This window comes from Falco rusticolus, chromosome 9, assembly GCF_015220075.1.
Source record: "Falco rusticolus isolate bFalRus1 chromosome 9, bFalRus1.pri, whole genome shotgun sequence".
Classification (NCBI taxonomy): domain Eukaryota; kingdom Metazoa; phylum Chordata; class Aves; order Falconiformes; family Falconidae; genus Falco; species Falco rusticolus.
The window spans coordinates 51,683,151-51,703,306 of NC_051195.1; the positions used below are offsets into that span (position 1 = coordinate 51,683,151).

Sequence of the window (20,156 nt, forward strand, 5' to 3'; positions counted from 1 at the left end):
ACTAAGTGTAAGACTACTGGATTCCAGCTTTCCCTCTGCCAGCACATGGGTGGCATATGGAAGAATTAAAATAGCTCAGCGTGGCTGCTCCTTGGGGTGCTGGCTGGGAGCAGGCAAAGCGAGGCACCGCGCCGTCCCCTGCCAGCCCCCGGTGCAACCTGCCTCCGCAGCGGCACGGGGAGCACATGTCCCATCAACACTGGACACAGACCCTGGGCCAGGGTTACGAACAAAAGGGGCCTGAGGAGAGGGATCAATACACTGTGGAGAGCACAGAAACTGGGAATGGAGAGAGGTCTCAGGCCTCCTTCTGCAGGATTTTTCTTCGAACATGACAGAAGGGGCAAGGACTCCATTGTGTGCTCGGCAATGACAATAAAACCACAGAAAATATGTAAACAGTTTGAGAGGAAATAGCTGTAAAGCCAGAATGTTTACATCTCAAATCCTACTGCTATGAGGACATCTTAAATCTGTTTATACGTTAAAAATCCCCAAAGCCCCTCAACACCTCTGAAGTGGAATAAAGATTTTATCATTACAAATGCAAATACTGGTTAATAAATAAAGATTTAAATAGTGAAAACAAACTTTTAACATTAAGCACAAGCATGAGACTTTTTTTCTGTCCAATCTGTTTTTTCTTAACTTACACTGTTGTGACATTACTGAATTTTACATACAGTTATCTGCTGCTCTCCGCAGAAATACAGATGGTTTTTGTAGAAATAAACAGTCATTTATATGAAACAATTGTAAAATAGTTTATGGAAACCAGTGGTGTAATGCATTCAAATAAATGCCAGGACCGGCTGATGGAGAGCCAAGGTGTTAAATCACACTGCTTAAGAATTCAGCTGTGGGAAACAGATAGTAAATCCAGAGTGACAGAATTTCCAGTGACGGCAAAGGTTTCTGACATCTAGTCCAGTACACAAAAACTACAGCAGTTCAAACCCATTTTACTTAACACTACCTTGACAGCCAGTGAAATTAAAGAATTTAGTCAAAAGCCCCTTAAAAAGAAACAAACACTTCATTTATGTATTGCTTTTCTGAAGAATAGAAAACATGCACATAACTAGGAGCAAACCAGTCTTTGCAGAATATTAACAGAAGTGCTTTATTTAATTGCTACTATAGACTTTTATTCTTTTGGCATTAGCAAAATATAGCTCTAAATAAAGCTGAGAGGAGAAAGAAATCATCGTGTTTGATCTATAATGTAATGTATCTTAAAGCAGAAATACCAATATACGTATTTAGGTGGGTTTTTTTAAATCACAAATTGAAGATACAATGTCAGGGCAGTACATGTGCCAGCTGACCCACCCAAAGTCCCCTCCACACTCTGCTGCCTAGAGGAGGGCACGATGTGAGCATCCCAGCATCCCAAGCATCCCAGCATGCCGAGCATCCCCCAGTCCAAGTTCAGGTGGTTATTTGAGATGCAGATCAACATGAGGCCTCTACACACTGACTCGGACTGTGAAGTGACAAAGGTCCTTCCCCTGCTACAGACACAGAAGTGACAGCACGGCAGCAAGGGGCAACACAAGCACCCAGACGGGTGCATTTCAAGCTTCACAAAAAACAAGCAGGAAGAAGACGGTCCCACGACTCTACCTGGTGTATCAGCAGTACCTTCTTTCATCAGAGTGGATAAAATAAACAAAAAAAGTCTCCATCATCCCAACACTGAATCACAGAATTTAAAATATCACATAAATTACAGCTTTATTACCAACCCAGAAGAACCAATAAATGTATGATTTCAATACCAACAGCTCTAAAATAGACTCAGTTCAATATTTCACTTTCATTTCAGAGACCAGGCATGAAAAATTTTCCTCAACCATTCAGGCTGATGTCCAGAATCCCATCAGCCCAAATGCACAGAACTAACGAGCTATTTCTATTCTGACAAACTATTCACAAACTTTATTCCCGATGAGCTGTTCCACGCACACCAGCATCCCCGTCCCCCCCGTCAGGTCAGTGTCTGCTCAGCATCAGCAGGCTGGTGGGAAAGGGCTTGCTGAAATAAATTATTACCACTGCAAAACAGAGATGGAGTTTGTAGACAGAAGGAAATAATTTCAAGCAGCCTCCATCACACCCTCTCCAGCACAGAGGGGCTCACCCTGCACCACACCAATCCTGCTGAGGAAAATCTGCTGCAAAAATAATAAGCAAGCAACCCTTCCTCTTTCCCTAACAGACATCACGGCAGACAGCCAGTGAGCAGTGGGGCCAAACAGCTCTGGGAACATGGGGCGGAGGGTGCCAAGCAGGGGTAAGGAAAGCTGTGAGCCGGCAGAAGCTCCCCCAGGAGCAGCCGCAGGACCAGCTAGCCCCTACCGCCCCAGCACGGGACCAGCAGAACCGGGAGAAAGCTGGGACAACCAGGGGCTCTACGCTTCACTTACGCCTTTTTTACCACCTTGCCTCTTTGGTGAAAGGGGGGCAGCAAGCAGGAGAGCCCTGACCAAGGATCTACAAATATCGATGCTCTTTTTAATTTAAATCCCGCTAATATAAACAGCTTAATGCAAGGAAAACCAGAATTTCTGAAGTATTTCCAGGTAAAGCCATTCATAACCAGGGGTACAACACCCTGCAGGGATGCTGTAATTATCCAAAACAAAGCACTGAAAGCCAGAGAAGCTCAAAACTACCATTAAGCAGAAAAGCATGCATGTAAACACACAGAAATACAAATTAATTGGCTTTTCACTGTCACAGATGCTGGGGCTTCCATCTCCTTAAGAGTCAGAGCAAACATATGCATCGCCTACTCTAACATATTTACTTTTAAATTTAAACTCCTCAGTTACCATCATTCAGTGACAGTATCAAACGTTAATGACAGTTTATTCTAATTGTGGTTCATCTCTTAAAAATGCTTTAATCACAGGCCTGTGGTTTTAAACAGTTTATCTTCCTAAGCCTCCTTTTTTAATGTATATAAATAAATACAGGTATATATGCAATACAAATACATCCCTCCCCGTCTTTCCAGCCCTTACCTTCTGTCCCATTCCCCTGCCTGCGAGGTGGGGATGTGGGCACACAGCCCAGGGGGGACACACAGCTCTCCTGGCAGCCGGAGCAGCCACCCAGCCCCAGTCCCGACGTGGCGGTGCCAGCCAGGAGTCCAAGGCCACAGCTAACACGGCCACCTTAACACCCACAGCCCGACAGTTGCCCTCTCCTGTGCTTGCCAACACCTGATCACCCCCAGGGTGAACTGGGAGAGCCGGCGCCATCCCAAAGATGCTCAGAATGAGCATCCTTCCCCTTAACTTTTCCTCGTATTTTACTTTCTCCTGCCATGTGCAACCACCCCCTTGGAGGGGAGAGCCAGCACCCCTGCCTCAAGGGGTGGCTGCAGCTCCAGGTGCCCCGGGGGGACAGGGGCATCCCGCTCTGAGCCAGAGGGGGTCCTGCAGGGCTGGAGATGGGCTCCCCAGCAGGCTCCACACAGGCTCACAGCAAGGTCCCCCAGGGCTCCCTGCAGCCGGGCACAGATTCCTATCCTCTGACGAAAGAAAAACATGTCCTGATGGACAATAACGGGAACATTTTCCATTCATGCCAACAGTAATCTCAAGGCAACCAGCATGTAAGAGTCCAAGTAGTTTACTCTCTTTAGGAACTTACAAAAGCTATACTCTGTTTTGGGATTAGGGATATTTGTAAAAGTCACAGTGTTATACTTTTCTAAAGACCTGATTTTCAGTAATTCAGAAATTAAAACCGGAGATGTGTACATGGTAGGAAGCAGATTCTGGGTTCAAAGTCTAAGGTGTCATCTCTGCACATGCAGAGACCCCTGGCCCTCATTCCAGATACCGGATTCACTGAGGACCCTACGGAAATATATCTGCCGCCACAACTCAGGGTGACCTGCTCCACAGAGGGAGCAAACCTGTGTGTTATAGATGGCTCAGGTCCTGCGCACCCACCGCCAGTCTCCCCCACCCGCAGCCCCCACCACGCTCCCAGTGCCACTGGCCACGGGGACACGGAGCCGCTGTGCCCCCTCCCGGCACCACAGCAGCACCAGCTCCTTTTGCACCTGCGGCAGGCAGGAGCTGGACAAATCATACGGCACCACCGCAGCAGGACCAAGTATTTACAAACAGAACTGCTGAGATACTCCAGGAACAGGAGAATCGTGGGACAGGTTTAAACGAAAACCTTCGGCACGATGGCATCCGCGCCATTTCCCCCGGGCCTGGCAGGGTGCCAGGCAGTAAGTGGTGTTTCACACAAATGGGATCTTCACATTGCTGGTTTTGCTTATGCCCCATCTAAGTTTTGAATAAAACGTGGTTATGAATAGTTTTGGGTGCATGTTTAAGACAAGAAATTTGATGTTAACAGCGGTGCTGAGACCTCTATGTTCAAAAGTGAATTTCCAAAGAGAACTCCGAGCTCCCTTCCCGAGCTGCTTTCTGTGGAGGACCAGCCTCACGCAGCATCTTTATTTGGAGCTTCTGCTCTCCAAGTTCTGCAGGATAACTTAACAGCTCTGTGTGAACAAATCTGAAACACAGGAATAATAAACCATTACAAAAGATGATTTTGTAGTAGATTGTGCTCTGAGTTAGCTGGTGATAGAACACATTATTTTAAGTGGCCTTTGCAGCCACAATTAGTTTGATTCTGTTGTAGAGACTAAAATATGACATGGAGACTTTTATTTTTATTTCCTATCTCAGTTTCTTGAATTTTTCTCTTTCCTTATTATTCAGCTTCCCGTGGCAGTGAGATAATACACTTATCCAGACTAGTAAGATTATTTTAGACTATTTTTGGTCACTTTACACATTTTAAAGAATGAAAAAAGCACTAGTTGACAGCTGTTAGGGACTTGAATGTTATTGTAAAGCAGCTGTTTTCATTTATAGAAAAAGTATTAGTCTTTCTCCAAACCGAACAGAATACGAAGTTAATAACTCTCACCCTAACCTACGGAAAATACAGGTCATGTCTGTGAAATGTTGGCAGAAGGTATTGTTTATAACAATTAAACTTGTATAGCATTTTGTTCTTAAAAGGACTGAGCATTTCTGCTTCAGGGATGTTTGCAGTTTGAAGCAGCTATTAAATAATAATCAGTAGCATGTTCACCCTGCAAAGAATTTCTGCTTAAAACCAGACAAGATTAATCAGACAAGGCTTCTCTGTTCACAAGAAATTTCAAATGAAGAGAGGCTGACATGGACCAGAAACAGGCAGGATGATTCTAACATTTCAGCATTTTACATGGTTTAGTTGTGTCTCTCATTTCCTTCTAAGAACATTCAGTTTTTATATACTGACATCAATGCTTAATTTGTTTGAAAACAAAGCCTTGGTACACATTCTCTCTGCGTTCTTATTTACTTTACATTAGTATTTATAGTCCATTCAGTCAAGGTCTGGAGGAAAAGGCAACTGGCATCCCAGAGAATATGTTTGTTGAAAAGCAAAAGGAATGAGACAGCTCAAAGGAGGGAAGAGTTTCAAGTGTACATATAGCTCCTGCACATACTTAATTTGAGAATCACCATGGCATCAAGATACACAAAGTATCAAGAATGAAGTCATCATCTTTCTTATGTTCTTAAAGTCATAAGCCATGCAAATATATTTTATAGGAAATATTGAATGCAGGCTTCAGTGCAGATATAAAAAGCCTGATAAGATCTACTTGCCTACTGCACACTGTGGGATGCTGTCAGACCCAGTCTCAGCTGTGCTGCAGTATCTGAACATAAGGGGCTCTGCATTTTGCCTTGCAAAAAATGTGGTTTCCTTGGTCCAGCTGAGAGCATTCCTAAAATGTAAGATTTAAAATGTACGTCTACCATCACCTAAATTCCTAGGCTAACCGGGTAACACAGACGTATTGGTAAAACACCAGCAGAAATACACACCAGATTGACTGTGTAGGAAAATTGTTAAGTAGTAAAGCAAATCCAGTCATCATATTGATAATGGTTTCACAGTTATGTAACATGATCTGTACGACCTACAAAACTTCCTCTGCAAAGCATGAGTGTGGGATTTTAAAAGCATGCCTAGTATCTACCTTTTTTAGAAGTTAATATTAATTGATTTCCAGGGAGCAGACTTATACCAAGTACTAGAACGCCCAAATCTCACCTTCTAAGAAGGCTTTTTAAGACTCTGTTATTGTATCTGTCCAAAATACAGACAGGACCATATCTGACATTTTCACTGATAAATTCAGGAAGAACGAGAAGTTCTCACGCTCACAATTTCAAGCATATGATTCCCTTTTTGTAGCTCTGCTGTATCGCAGACCAATTTTATATTTAAACCATGAGCTGCTGGAGTGCTCACAATGTTCAAAACCATTCTCTAAAGAGATCAAGACATGGCAAGTTTATACAATGCAATTAAACTATTTATGGATATTGGGGTTCTCCACGGGGCCTTTACCCCTGCACCCCAGCATGGCCTGCCCAGGCCAACGCGATGGGTGCAGCAAGGTCCCTGTGGCACCAAGGGAGCTTTCAGCTTCTGCCTCTTCACCGCTGCGACCTGCCGTGGGTAGGGTACCACCCCTCCTCCTTAGGTTCTTTCTCTCCCATCCTGCCTCTTCTGAGAAAACTCTTGCGTGAGACATGTCTCCCAGCCTCCCTCAAGGTGGTCCACTGCTGGATTAGACCAGCCTCCTCTGGGAGCTCATTCCACAACCAACAGTGTTTTATTTCCAGCTCTTGCGTAAAATATGCATCTGCAATACATGCTGCTGAGCATGCAATAGGCTAAACAAATTGATGATAAAGTATTCTACTTAGTTATTTTTCATTACCATAAGAAAACATCAATTACATTTTCTATTTTATGAGTGTACACAAGGGAATCCATTACAGTAACAGAGAGGTTATATGACTGTTTTTCCTGCTTCTTTCCTAAGCAAAAAGAACAGTTAGTTTTTCAAAAGACAATGAAACCAGCCCAGAGAAAAGGAAGGCACACCAGCATATCTGCATAGACAGTTCCTATCCTGATTTATCCAGCCCGACTCCAGCTAATTAAACATCTGCCTCAACAATTTCCTCTGCAGATTTATCTTCTCCAGTATGTAGCACTGACTGGTTGTTACAGGCTTTTCCCTAACTTGCAGCCATTCCCATGCATTTCTTCCAGTTGGCGATTTGGGCACGTGGCAAGAGATGATACAGTATTCCCATTAACCCCCTGCTGCTGCCTGTTGTGGGACAGGTCACCGGGCTCCCAAAGCACTGCTTCACTACAACCGTGTCCTCTACTAAATGACTTAAGGGCCGTGGATCTCTCAGCTGTAACACATACAGGTTATTTTACCACCTGCATTTCCTGTTGATTGACTCGAAAAATTATTATTTAAAAACAGTCAGTGCTCATGCATCTAAGGCAAAAGCCTTGTGACACTAAGAAAGGAAAGCTGCAAGGAATGTAGTTTGAATAGTTTGCAATAATTTTACCTAACATAATACCTAAATAGAGCTAGGCACAATCAGAATAGTGCTTCCATTTTTTTCATGCTGCTTTCTATGAAACAAAGGTTTTACCCCACTTCTACCTCCTTCTAATGAGCTATGTCTCCCTGCAACAAATAATTTCTGGCTTGAAGTTAAATTGCAGTCAAAAGCCTTTATTCAGCTTTCGTCTTTTCAAAAAAAGGCATTTTGAAATAAACACACTGATATTTTTTGCAGACATGGTTCACACTACAGCTACATGAATGCCGGTGCACGCGCTGGAACAACACGCAGAAACCTCGGCTCTGCGTGACCCTTCGCCTAGGGGAATGTTCTGTGTCGTTATCAGCCCGGTGCTCCAAGGCAGGCAAGGGCTGGCAGCTGCAAGGATGGCAACAGCACTTTTAAACAAAATTAAAAAATAGAGAAGCTCAGAAGGTCACTGACTCAGAGGTGGCTGAAGCATATGGATTTTCAGGAACTTGTGGCTCAATTGTTTGTTGGAAAACCTACCTGTAAGCTGCAGACTACCGTCTGAATAAAATAAATAGGGAAAATCGGTCTAGTATTTTAGCCCTGGTCATGCTGGAATATACCCTTCCTGACTAGACAAGAGAAACTCTTCAATTTCTTCTTCACCCAAAAAAGCCAACCAAGATCTGTGTTTTCTTAGAAACACAGGACCAAGTTGAAAAATGTCATGTAAGTCAGCAGTGAAAATCGGTCAGAGAGCAACTTCTTACACAAGTACTTGAAATCAGCATCAGCTGTAAACATAATAAATTCATTCATCCTGTGAAGGCTGGTCTGGAGGCATGTTGAGCATGGGCAGAAAAGTTCATGGGCATTTATATTTTATGAAACTGTTACAAAAGCTTTAAATAAACATATTACATCTATTTTTGGTTATCACTTTCTAAAAATCAGAACAATCAACTTAAAAGGAAGCATTGCTTAATAAGAAGAAATGCTTTTCCTAAATTATGTCTTATCTTTTATGCAGAACTTTGACATCCTAATCCACTGCTTAATAATGACTTGAACTACAACGGCATGGGACCGTATAATAGTCTGATCTTAAATCCATTTATCTGTGCATCTCCCAGTGAAAGTAAGAGGCATATCCACTCCAAATAGGAAGAATCGGGTGGCAGATGAAGAATGATGGCAATATCCTCCTGCTCCTGCTCTGGCCTAGCCGTGCCCACTGTGGTGGCATCCCAGGTTGAAGCACCCGTCAGCCTCGGCGGCATTTCACCGCTAGCGGCAGTGGAAGGGCTCGGGGAAAGGTCTGGGATCCCCAGGGCAGGGCAGGCAAGAGGAACCCTCTGTGCAGACGGCTGCAATTTCTGCTTTTTTAAAGATGACTGGCAAGACCCTCTGAAGACCCCCACCCCACCGAAGTACACTGACTGATGAATCACAGTTTTGGGTAAGGGAAATAACTGGGAATAAGGGAAGTTTTGGATAAGGGAATATAATTTTAATGAAAAAGTTTAAGTGATTTACCAATTTAATACATAAATACCTAACCTGAGAAGTCCCTTCACCCACATGGCAGTATGACATGACAATTTCAATAATGCATTATGAGTGCTCACCAACAGTTAAAAAATAAAACAAACAAAATTTCATTTATGAAATTCAGTAATATGGGAATTAAAGTAGAAACCTTTCCCTAGAGTGATTGCTCTTCCTGCAGTGACTCCAACTCATGAAGTTTACAGCCGCAGGTCCTGATTCTGGACCTATCTATACACAAGCTCAACTGAAATCTGCAACACCGACTATTTCAAGCAACCCAATTACATGTTCAGAAGTAAATACGCCTATAAGTAACCACGAGGTTTTTAGTTGGGACTTCTACCATGGTTATATCCACAGCAGGGATGATGGTCATATCTCAAAGGGGTGAGATGTCTCACGGATAATTTATTAAAAGTAAATTTAAATGATTTCTTGTATAATTAAAACCCTCCAAAACGATACACACATGCTTATATACCCTCTTACTGCAAAGCTTTCTCAGCAGGAGGGCCAGGACAGTAGAAATAAATATATTAGTTGAAGGAATAAGTGACAGGTCCATGCCGTTTCTAAGCTACTGAGCAAAAATAACAAAATAAAAGCAAAACCAAATTTCAAATGGGTGAAAGAGTAAAACATCTGTTACACAAGGGAGGAAAGTAGTTTAAAGACTGAGCTAAGTGAATCCTTTAGCCACCTCCCTTCAGGGAAGAGAAATCTGACCCCAGGAAACAAATAAAAGTCACCCAAAAAGTGAACAAAAGAGGTGTTTGAAAAAAACAGAACACCATTCATCGCAGCTAACGACTTGTTCATTATGAGTGATGATGGATAAAGACTTCTCACGCTGAGATGAAATCAAGATTTATATGCATTGTTTCCTCTCCCAACTTGTGGGAAGATCATCATCATTTAATTCTATCTCTGCGGCCAGTGATGGGCATCCAGAGAGCTGGTTATCAAACGGCGCAGTCAGCTGGCAAAAGCTGAAACGTGCAGTTGGCACATCTGGACGGAGCCGCCACAGCCGAGGGTGAACAATGACTCCTGGCCAGCAGCCAAATTGCTGCAGACGCTGGCGGGTCTCATCTACAACCACCCCTACCAGCATCTCTCTCTTTCCTTCCCACCCCCCCCCCCCTTTTTTTTTTTTTTACGAGAATCAGATTTTCATTGCTTCATTCAATTGCTCTCCTCTGCCATTTTTTACAGCTCTTATCGTTCCCTTGGAATATGGCCTTGAGACAGCTCATCCGTGTCCTTCACTGTGTTCTCTCTTCTAACTTTTATTAAAACTTCAGCTCTCATCTGAAGATAGCTAATTAAATCCATGACAGATTATACACTCGTTTAAAAACCACACTGAACTACTTTTTCTAAAGAGAACAGGGTTTATTTTCTTTTCCCATAGTTAAAACTAAACGTATATAAGGAGGTTTCATTCATTTACAAAGACAAGATCCTTATCTCTACCTTGTATATAGATAGGTTTATATTAAAGTTCCTTTGCTGTGTGACAAGACTCGGTGCAATTTCTCAACATAATTATTTCTTGTAAGGCTGAGAGATCTTTCCAGCAACACTTTTGAAATATATACACTAACATATATGTGAATGCCCATTTACACCCTGGAAAAGCATTGCTCTAAAATATAAATTCAAGTACTGTAAATTTTCTTTTTTAAATTTTGATATGTCTTAACTATAACAGTACTATTTGACAACATTGCAGAAAGTAAATTTTTCTTTTTCTCTACAAGTAGCGATGAACCCTTTAAATTATTTAAAAATCATACTAAGCATCATTTTCTTATATAAATCAAAAGTATTCAAATTCTGTGAAGGACTGGCCTTACTGTACTTCCACCCATCATCTCAAATTACCACTACTGGACTTGAATGCAAATGGCTCTGTTATCATAAATAAATATTTGCAGTAATGGATATACTGCTCTGCAGCAAACATTACGCAGCTCCTCCCCTGCCTGCTTTTTGCCAGTATCTAGAACACAAACCTGCACACGGAACTGCTTTTGAGTGGTACTGAAGATCACAATACCTACTGAAAAAAACCCGAGCATCTTCCAAAACAGTTAAAAAGAGATATAAAATATGCTCATGGAAAAACACCCTACCCTCTAGAAAATACGATAAAATAACCCACCTGAGCCTCTCTGTGATCCCTTCCTTCTCTTTAAGGCCTTTTGTAAGATATCCTTCATGGTGACCTTCATACTGTCCACCTGAATAAGTGAGAATCCATGAGCAGCATTTCTGCAAGACAGATGCACATGCATTTTTACAACACAATCATCAGCAGGCAGCTCACTGCAATTGTCGTTAGTTTCAAGCAAAGGACCTGTTAGGCCCACCAATTAACAAAGTTGTGCTATAAAAGTAAGTTAAAAGGAGAAACTGAGCAAACTCCCTTAGAAAGGCAGAGACGAAAATGGAGAAAATGGATTGAGATTCAAGGTGTGCAAGGACTCTCCTAATTTATCTTGATTTTTGATCAATTTGTGTTCATCATTAAAAAAGAAAAATGAGCAAATGTACCTGCAGAGCTCCTCAACTACTCATTATTAAGTATCTGCTAGGCATTTCACAGTGCATACAAGAGAAACAGTTTGCAATGTCATTTTCATACATGTCCCGATGGCAGATGTAACAAATCATTAAGCAGAAGTGGAAGAACAACACTCAGAGAAATAACAGCAGCTTTTCAGCACTATTAACAGATAGCATTATTTCAAACGTAAGTAACGTGCTTTCTTTGGACAGGTTTTTGTGAACATCGTGGCAGAGTCTCACGGCGAGGTTCCCGGCAGCTGCCCCCAGGAGAGCCCGCACCAGGGGCAACACTGCACACAGCACGGGGACGGTTATGGGAGACACCACCAGCCAAATATTGAGAGTGGCATCACGGGGGAAGCAGAGAAGGTGACAGTGTAACAGAAGAGATACTGGATTAATATATCAGTAAATTTTGCCCCTTAGACCTTGCAGTCAATCTCTGCTCATGTCAGTAGATGTCACTGCAGACAGTTAGCACAGAAACCTGAGAGCTGCTGGGCACCCACAGCGAGAGACTTGCACTGCACGGAAAAAACGGGTTTGCAAAGCTGTTTAGACAGGAGGAGGAGCTTTGTATCTGGCAACTAGGAATTTTAATCAGGGAGTAGAGCTCTATGTGAATATCACAACTGGAATATTTTGAAAAGCATCTGGCAGTCAGAAGCAATCCAAGCAACGCAATTACATCATTAAAAACAAGACCGCATTACGGGTCTCCTCCAGACACAAACGCTGGGAATACAAGTCTGAGCTCAGATCACTTCAGATGTGGCACCCCTAGCCCACACCGTGACACAGCCCAGGTGAATACATGACACCTTCAAGCCCTCACCACGCAGGAACACTTACTCCTGGCCACAGTGCAGACACGGCGGCCAGTGACCCCCCCCCCCCCGCCTGGGCATGTGCTGGCTACCTGCTTGCTGTCCTGCAGCTCACTCACTCGTGCTCTTCTCGTGGCTGCCAGAACAGCAAGTGCACGCTGTCCCCTTCTACCCTGCTCACAGCACACCGCTACCTTATTTACGCCAGTTAAGCTTTGCAACTCAACCTCATCTGCCGGGAGTGGCTGGGACAGGCCAAAGACACAGTCAAGAAATCTATGATGGGTGCTCAGTTATGCATTATGAAAAATGAACTCGCCTGCTACGCTGTAAGGAGCGCACCAGATGGGGCTGATCTCAGAGCACCCCCCCACTCCTCAGGCAGCTCAGCGCCAGGCTCCTCACCTCGTGGCACAGTCCCACTGGTGTACAGCAGTGTTTCCTTCCCATCAGTTGTGAGTTAGACTCATCTGAATTTCATTCTCAATTCCCTTTGTTCCTGGCAAAAATGAAACTGCCTAAAAGCCCAAATTTATGTTCTCTAGACCATTTATTATTTATAACTCTATCTGACTCGTCTCCAAACCAAATATTCCCAACCTTTTCATGCATCTACTTTTTCCCCGCTGTATTTCTGCCACGTGTTTCATACAGAACGAGAACTGAGCCCACTGCTCCACATGAGGGAGTAGCATCCATGTCTGCAGTGGTGAGATTGCCATCCTCGGTACAGCCCAAGGATTCAGGGGGTTTGACTAATGCCATACAGTGAGCAGAGACCTTCCTAAACCCTTTACTGGTGAGCAAATCTTCCCCTAAGCTGCTGCGGAGCCCTGCAATATGCACGAGCACTGCACAACGTCTTTCTTCTGCTCAGCAGCTTCCTGGTTGTTCATCTCGCTTCCCAAAGCCATTACAGCTCCAGTCCAAACTGATCCACCAAGCTAAACTTACTGGGTTTTTTAAAAGTAAAAAGCCTCTTATACAAGTATATATATAGTTATACTATAACTATGAAAAGGAAACTACCTTTGTGCTTTTATTTAAATTACATGATATTTGTCAATGAAGTGCTACAAGAAAAGCCTTGCATGCTGGACCCAACCATCAGAACACTGACTCAAAAGATATCTGGCGCCTTCAGGTAGTGAATAAAATGCTCTGCAATGCAGAAAGAAGGTTTCCAGAGAGCTGCAACCGAAATACAGGAAAATAAACTCCAATATGCAGGAAGAAAAAAAGAAATGCCAACCGGCAAAGGCGAAGAAAGTCTTCCAAAACCTTCTCTGGCCAAAACGACTGGAGTCACAGCTTTACTTTTTCCCTTTAGTACAAAATGTTTCTCAAATGTGTTTTCCCCCAAAACACAGTGGGCGCTGCAGCCCACCCCATGGATCTGCCCCACGGGGACATGAACCAGGCACGGCCGACCCAGCTCGGGGCTGCTTGCGGCAACATGCATCTGGAGCCTCCTGAAAAATGGAAGACTGTCTTTCGATTCCTGACACTTCAGCAGCTAAAAAGCACATGCTGCTGTTGATCCCGCTCATTTCAGGCCATCCTGACTTGGTCGATTCTTTCTATTGAGCAGCTGGCCTGAGAACTGTCAGACTAATTTCCCTGACACTCTATAACTAACTCATGCCTGAGCCACGGCCATTCTTTGCCTCAGAGCTGGATCTCATCCCAGAACAATCTTTAAAAGTTTATTTCACTGATCAAAGCAAAATAAGAAAAACCTCTGTGTTCTACTATATTTAGTGTGCTATCCCGTAAGTGAGACTTTGGCAAGAGCAGTGAAATGTAAAGCGCACCCCGCATTTGTAAACTTTTGGATTATTTGCTCTGGAAGGGAGCCAGGGGGTCTGAAGTGCCCGTCCCAGCTCCGGCGCACGGTTCTCCCCCTCCCCTGCTCTGGCTCATGAAGCGTGCAGTGTTGTCCTTCCCTAACAATACACCGAAGAACCTCCATCATGACATTTTAGCACTCAGTAAAGCCAGAAACCAGAGCTGAGGGTGGATTTAAGCCCAGACCAAAGACCCTGCCATCATCTTGGGGTCAGGCCAGCGTGTCAGAGCACATTTCCAGTGCCGCAGCGATGGAGAAGCCCTGCGCCGTGCCTGGTGTGCCGGAGCGCGAGCAAACAGGCAGGGAGGCTCGGAGCCACCCTCCGCACTGCATCGCCTGAAACACCATCAATCTACTGCAACCTGCCTTTATGTGAAAATAGCACAGTGAGGCTCTTCTGGAAGAAATACATACCCCACCTCACCTTGCCAGCTTCCCAGTTATGCTCTGCATTGATAATGTTGCATGAACTGTCCTCGCTCAACCTAATTCCAGCATATCCTTAATTACGATTATAAATTACATGTTTTAGCTTACTCTGCTAACGTGCGATACCTTTATTTTAAGTCAACACACTAGAAAACGGGATGGACAAGCAGATGCTATTCAATCAATTAAAACTGCTCCTTACAAATTGGAAGCCAAAGAAATTCCTTAGCTTGTGTTTTCTGTCATTTTGCAAAAACATACCTGGGTGACAAGGTTAAATCAAGCAAAGGAAATCCCTGGCACTTATCATCCACAGGCATTACTGATAAATTGTGCAGTGGAGGAATAAAGGATTACCTTCTGTATTTTTTCATTACACTTTTCTTTTGTTACAGAATACATAAATCCATTGTGGCACAATGTAATATGTATCATCGTGCTACACCTGTGGACGTTTCATAACGGCTGCCATGTCTGTGCAGTCAGGAATGATAAGTGAACCACCCGTGAATGTTAATGATAGTGATCATTCTGCGGTAACTTGGCTTTCCATCTTCTTTTACAGCCTCAGCGCTGGAGCCAGGGTGGCAAGGTTCAGAAGAGGAAAAAGAAAACAACAGAAGAGGCAAGAGCTTCGGCGGGCTGACGCCAGGGTGTTGCCTGAAGGGTAACGGTGCTCAGAGGCAGCATGGAAACAGGCAGTGTCCTCTCCAGGGGCTCCATTTGCGAAGCAAAATAAAACCTCAACACTTAAAGGACAAAAGGCTTCTGTTCTGAACGAGAAACAAACTTTCCCAAAACCTGCCTTTCCAATCTGGAGCAATTTTAATTTTTAGGTGCTTTTTTTTTTTTTTTTTTAGCACTGAAGTGGAATTTATAGCACTTAAAGCTCACTGCAAAAAATGGTTGGCATGGTTGAAAGTGTCTGTGAATGACTAAAAACGATTTCCACTTGATCAGCACAAAGTCAAAGTTAAGATTAAAAATCCCAGTTGATGCAATGTACTTAACTTAAGCTGGGTAATTTTTAAGATAAACTGCACAGTGACACAAACCAGAATAACTATGCCAGCCACAATTTTTATTCTGAGTCTAAATGATCTTGCTTTTGTGCATCTCAGGTTAGCCTGGGATAAATCTGTGCTCTGTTGGCTCTGTTCTGACACTACTATAAGCTATCATTAGACATCCAACAAGTCGGCTTCCTGCTCTGCCACCTCCTTGGGGTCCTGCCTCTCCCTACTCACTATCCTGGGAGCCTCGCTTCTTCACTTTGGCATCTATATTAACTTTCTTAAATTTGCGGTTTATGAAAATTCTAAAATATACTTCGCAGATCACCTGCACCCACGTTAACAGGCCTTTTGTGTAGTGCTCCATAAAAAAAACACATTTCAAAGCTTTGAATTGCATTTGTAAGTGTATGGTGAAAGCCTGATACTTTAAAAATGTTTCAAACCTCGATCTATCAGGTATAGCAGAGGTGTGGCTTTGAAAAATACATATATAACAGTCAAAGCAATGTAAACATAGTATCAAAACAGAAAAGAATTGCTACAGGGCACAGAAACTGTATGCCAAATTTCATCTGTGTGCCAACTGGCAGCTGAGCTACAACTCCTGGAAACACCATTAGATCGAGCATGTCAAGTTGTGATAATAAAATTTCCGAGGGAAAAAAGCCCTAATGATAGTACAGATTTATTTTAAGCTACCTTCGCTCAGAGTCTTTCAGGTATTCCTTCACCATCTCAAGACGTCTGCATTTACATGAATGCAGTGCTTTGTTTGACTCCTCCTGACAAATCATACTCGACATCAAAGAGGGCTGTTTGCAAATGCTGGGTTTGACATTGGACAAAGTACTGCTTTCCACAACAGACATTTTCCAAAAACATAACTCGCTAGACTAATGGGCAGTTAGAAGCCAGAATGACTGCCCTCCGTCTTCTCCTTGTGTAACTTTGCCAGAGTCCTTGGAACTTGCCAAATTCGGTCATGCCTGCTTAGCTTGCTCGACTGATTGTGCCAGAAAAGAAAATAAGACACAGATGTATTTGAGCTCTTTGAGATGCCAGTAAGAGAGACAGCTAATGGCTTCATTTCGACCCTCCCCTACCAGCTGGGCACAGGTGGGGGGATAATGAGGTCCCTCTCCCTAATCAAACTCAATTATTTACTACTCTATATAGCCACAAAGACATTCACATTCAGCTCAGAATATAAAATGCACTGTGGGCTACTTCCAACCACCGCCACTGGGTATTTATAACTAACTCAAGTGGCTAAGAGTTTGCCTTGGCAGGAGTTTAAGTGTATAAAGTTCTGCAAACTGTTTCTGCTCAAACATGTCCTGCTGAAACGGGGTCCCTGGCGAGGTTCCATAACTGTCAGCTCGGAAACTGCACAACATCTGAAAATATATCCAATATGCAGGATGGGTGAGATCTGAAATAAAACACCATGCTTCATCATGAAGCTTCTCAGAAGCATCAACTTTTTTCAACAGTGATTCAATATTAATAAACATTACAACTCACAAGCCTGACACAGCAGCAGCTGAAATACTTCAGCATGAGGAGGGGGGGAGGGCGGGGGGAAAGGATGCAAAATATAAAAACACAATTACATGCACTAGTAGGATGACAGGGAAGGAAGAAGATGTAGAATTTACAACAAATCCCTACAAAAATAAGACAGCACGCACATTTAAACTCACAGAAGTAACAACCTTTTGATCAAGTAATTCTCTATCCTAGAGGACACATTAAAAATTCTAATTTAAATCTAACTGTTTACAGAAAGGTATTTACACAGGAAGTACAAGCAATTTCAAATTAACATGTGGACACAGAAAAAACCCAAACCCTCTCAGAAAAGCACTACTACTTAAGATGCAGTTGTCCTATTTCTAATCAGCAGGACCTCCCAAGTTAGAAGGAAGGTCCTCAGATGAGTACAAATTAAGTTAAATCAATAGACCTCACATTCATTTTGCAGGATTTGCAGCTGGACCTTAATCCTGCTACCAGCACTGGTCAGAGACCTGCTGGCCAGGCCAGGATCCTGCTGAGGTCTCTGTGCTCCAGATGGGAACACTGGTGCCATCTCCTCCAAGCCAACATCCCGAAGCTGAGACCACATCTGTTCATTGCATTTAAATACTAACCCCTATTTATGTACTGAGTACAGGCAACAGGGGTTTAGGAAGGAGGCAGTTGAGAAAGAAAGGGGACTCCTTCCACATTAGAAATCATCAATTTAGACTTGTAATGATACAGACTTCTTAACTGGTCTACCTGCAATAAACATTTGTGATCCTTTTTGATTGCATGGAATTAGAATAGAATTTTCTATGTAACTCCTTGCGTTTTTCTGGGGACACTGAAAATGCGGGATTACCTTGAAGACAAAACACTCATGAAATCACAAAATTTAAAAAAATCAAATCCATGGCAATAGCATTGACTCTGGAGAAATGCACACAAGTGAAAGAGATATTCCCTCTTCCAGATAAAACCTGCAGCATTCCTCAGTCAGGCAGAAGGAACTAAATATTCTGCAATCCCACAGGCGGGAAAGTCGGTTGCCTGGCTCAGCTGTGGGACTGTAACCTGCACAAACCAAGCACGGACCTGTAGCCTGACTGGCAAGGCTGCTTCATTCCCTCCCTCTATCAGCTTCCACACGACTGCACCCAGTTCAGCACAGCTGAATATATTTACCTGGAATAACTTATTTGTAAATACTGTGGACAGAATATTTTCTTTTCTAATGACCTAATGCAGTGGAATACAGAGAATGGGCCTTTGGGAAATACACATGGGATTGCTGAAAATTTCTTTCAGTAGGACGCTTTAGAATGTCGCTACGAAACATAGTACACAATAAAGAACATACAAATGTAATTAAATACATCAGAATTTTTTTTTAAATGTCTGATAATTCAAAACTGGAAGCAGCTGTATGGTTGTGAAATGTCAATAACCAGGAAAACCCTATTTGCATTTTCATTCCAAGAGATCCAAACATGAAATATTTTTCCCAAGTAAGAAGTCATTCATACTGCTAGTATTTTCTTATAGTAATTAAGGCGTTCTTATGGTTTAAAGGATTTTTCACTCACACGTAAAGAAAAATAAAAGTGATCAAGCACAGTATGTACCACTCAAATGCTAATTCACTCATAATGACATAGTAAATTCTTCTTGAGCTACAAACCAGACAGCTTCAAGTTTCAGTGGTCGATGGGGTCTTCCTCTTCAAAATTCTGGGCTTTAGAGTGGTATGTCCAGTCCTATTCTAACTGGCATGCTTATTTACTGTTCATTTCTCTCCTCAATCACTGCGTTGTTATTAATGCACTCTGCAACTATTCGTATTTAAAATTACTTGCTTTTCAGTCCACTAACCAGTCTTAAAATGCAAATCTATGACTTTGTCTATCAGGATTTGAAAGATATATGGAATACCCAAACACCACAAGTACACTTTTTTCCTGCTAAAATTCAATCTGTTTTCCCCAAATAACTGAAAAGTCACTAGAAAGATCAGTTCTTAATACCCGTTGCAAAAGGCTCTGGATATCCAACACGAATGACTTCACAATTCTCTTTCTCTGAAGCTATTATATATGTTATTTATTATTCAGAACATATTTTTCAGAAATAAGCAGCAAGGCTGGAGCAAAATTAAGATTATGAGCTCAAACTCTGTGTAAATTCTGAGTATGTACTAGTGGGAGTGCAGCAGTTCAGTGTTCCCCACTAATCACAGGCAGAGGGGTGTATTTCTTCTTCTGTAGGTTCAGACTTAGGGTGACAGGCTCACCCGAGCTGCCGCCAGCAGCATTCGTTCCCTTTTCCACCTGCCTCAGGACAGATCCCGGGGCAGGGCATCATCTGCAGCCAACCGCAAACACACGCGCCCCCCAAATGTCGCTACACTCTGACAAAGAAAAGTAGAAAAGAAAAAAAAAGACCTGAAGGTGGCATGGACACACGGATGTTTCGCAGTGATGGAGAAAGCGAGCACCCATACTCACATGCGAACAAAGAGCGACTGTTTTGCTGCCAGGCCGGGGGAAGAGTACTTTTCAACCAGCGCCAGAGTGCTGAAGCCAAACTTGTGAATGGGTTCATTGGAATCCAAGGGTGGAAAATCTGTGTCAACCTCACCGTCATCCTCAGCAATATGGAGACAGTAGGCATTGACGTTGTCGCTGAAACAAAGACAGACCAAGTTTACTCAGGGGAAGCTAGATGACCAGTTCAGTTCAGCTGATCAATACCAGTCACTAAAAACCAAATCAGCCAGACATGCCTATTACAGGAGTAATATACTTAAAAGCCACTGATGGCATGTAAATACACATGACTCAACTAAGTCCCCACGTATCTTGCTACCATAAGCACATGGTAATAGAAAAGCCCCCAAAGCCTCAGAGTAAAGCAGTGAGTCTCACTTCAC

The 20,156-nt window shown here is 42.9% G+C and overlaps 1 protein-coding gene across 3 annotated transcripts in view; it reads right to left on the reverse strand.

Moving 5' to 3' along the window:
- Positions 1-20,156, reverse strand: part of MAPKAP1 (MAPK associated protein 1) — a 107,373-nt gene that overhangs the window by 35,941 nt on the left and 51,276 nt on the right. For 2 of the 3 annotated variants that reach the window (XM_037399341.1, XM_037399340.1), the window contains exons 6-7: positions 19,732-19,908; positions 11,176-11,285 (exon numbers count right to left, since the gene is read on the reverse strand). In XM_037399341.1, coding sequence (XP_037255238.1) covers positions 11,176-11,285; positions 19,732-19,908 — 287 coding nt within the window. Of the gene's footprint in view, positions 1-10,385; positions 10,597-11,175; positions 11,286-19,731; positions 19,909-20,156 lie in introns of those variants that run through there. The other variant, XM_037399342.1, reaches the window with a different exon arrangement.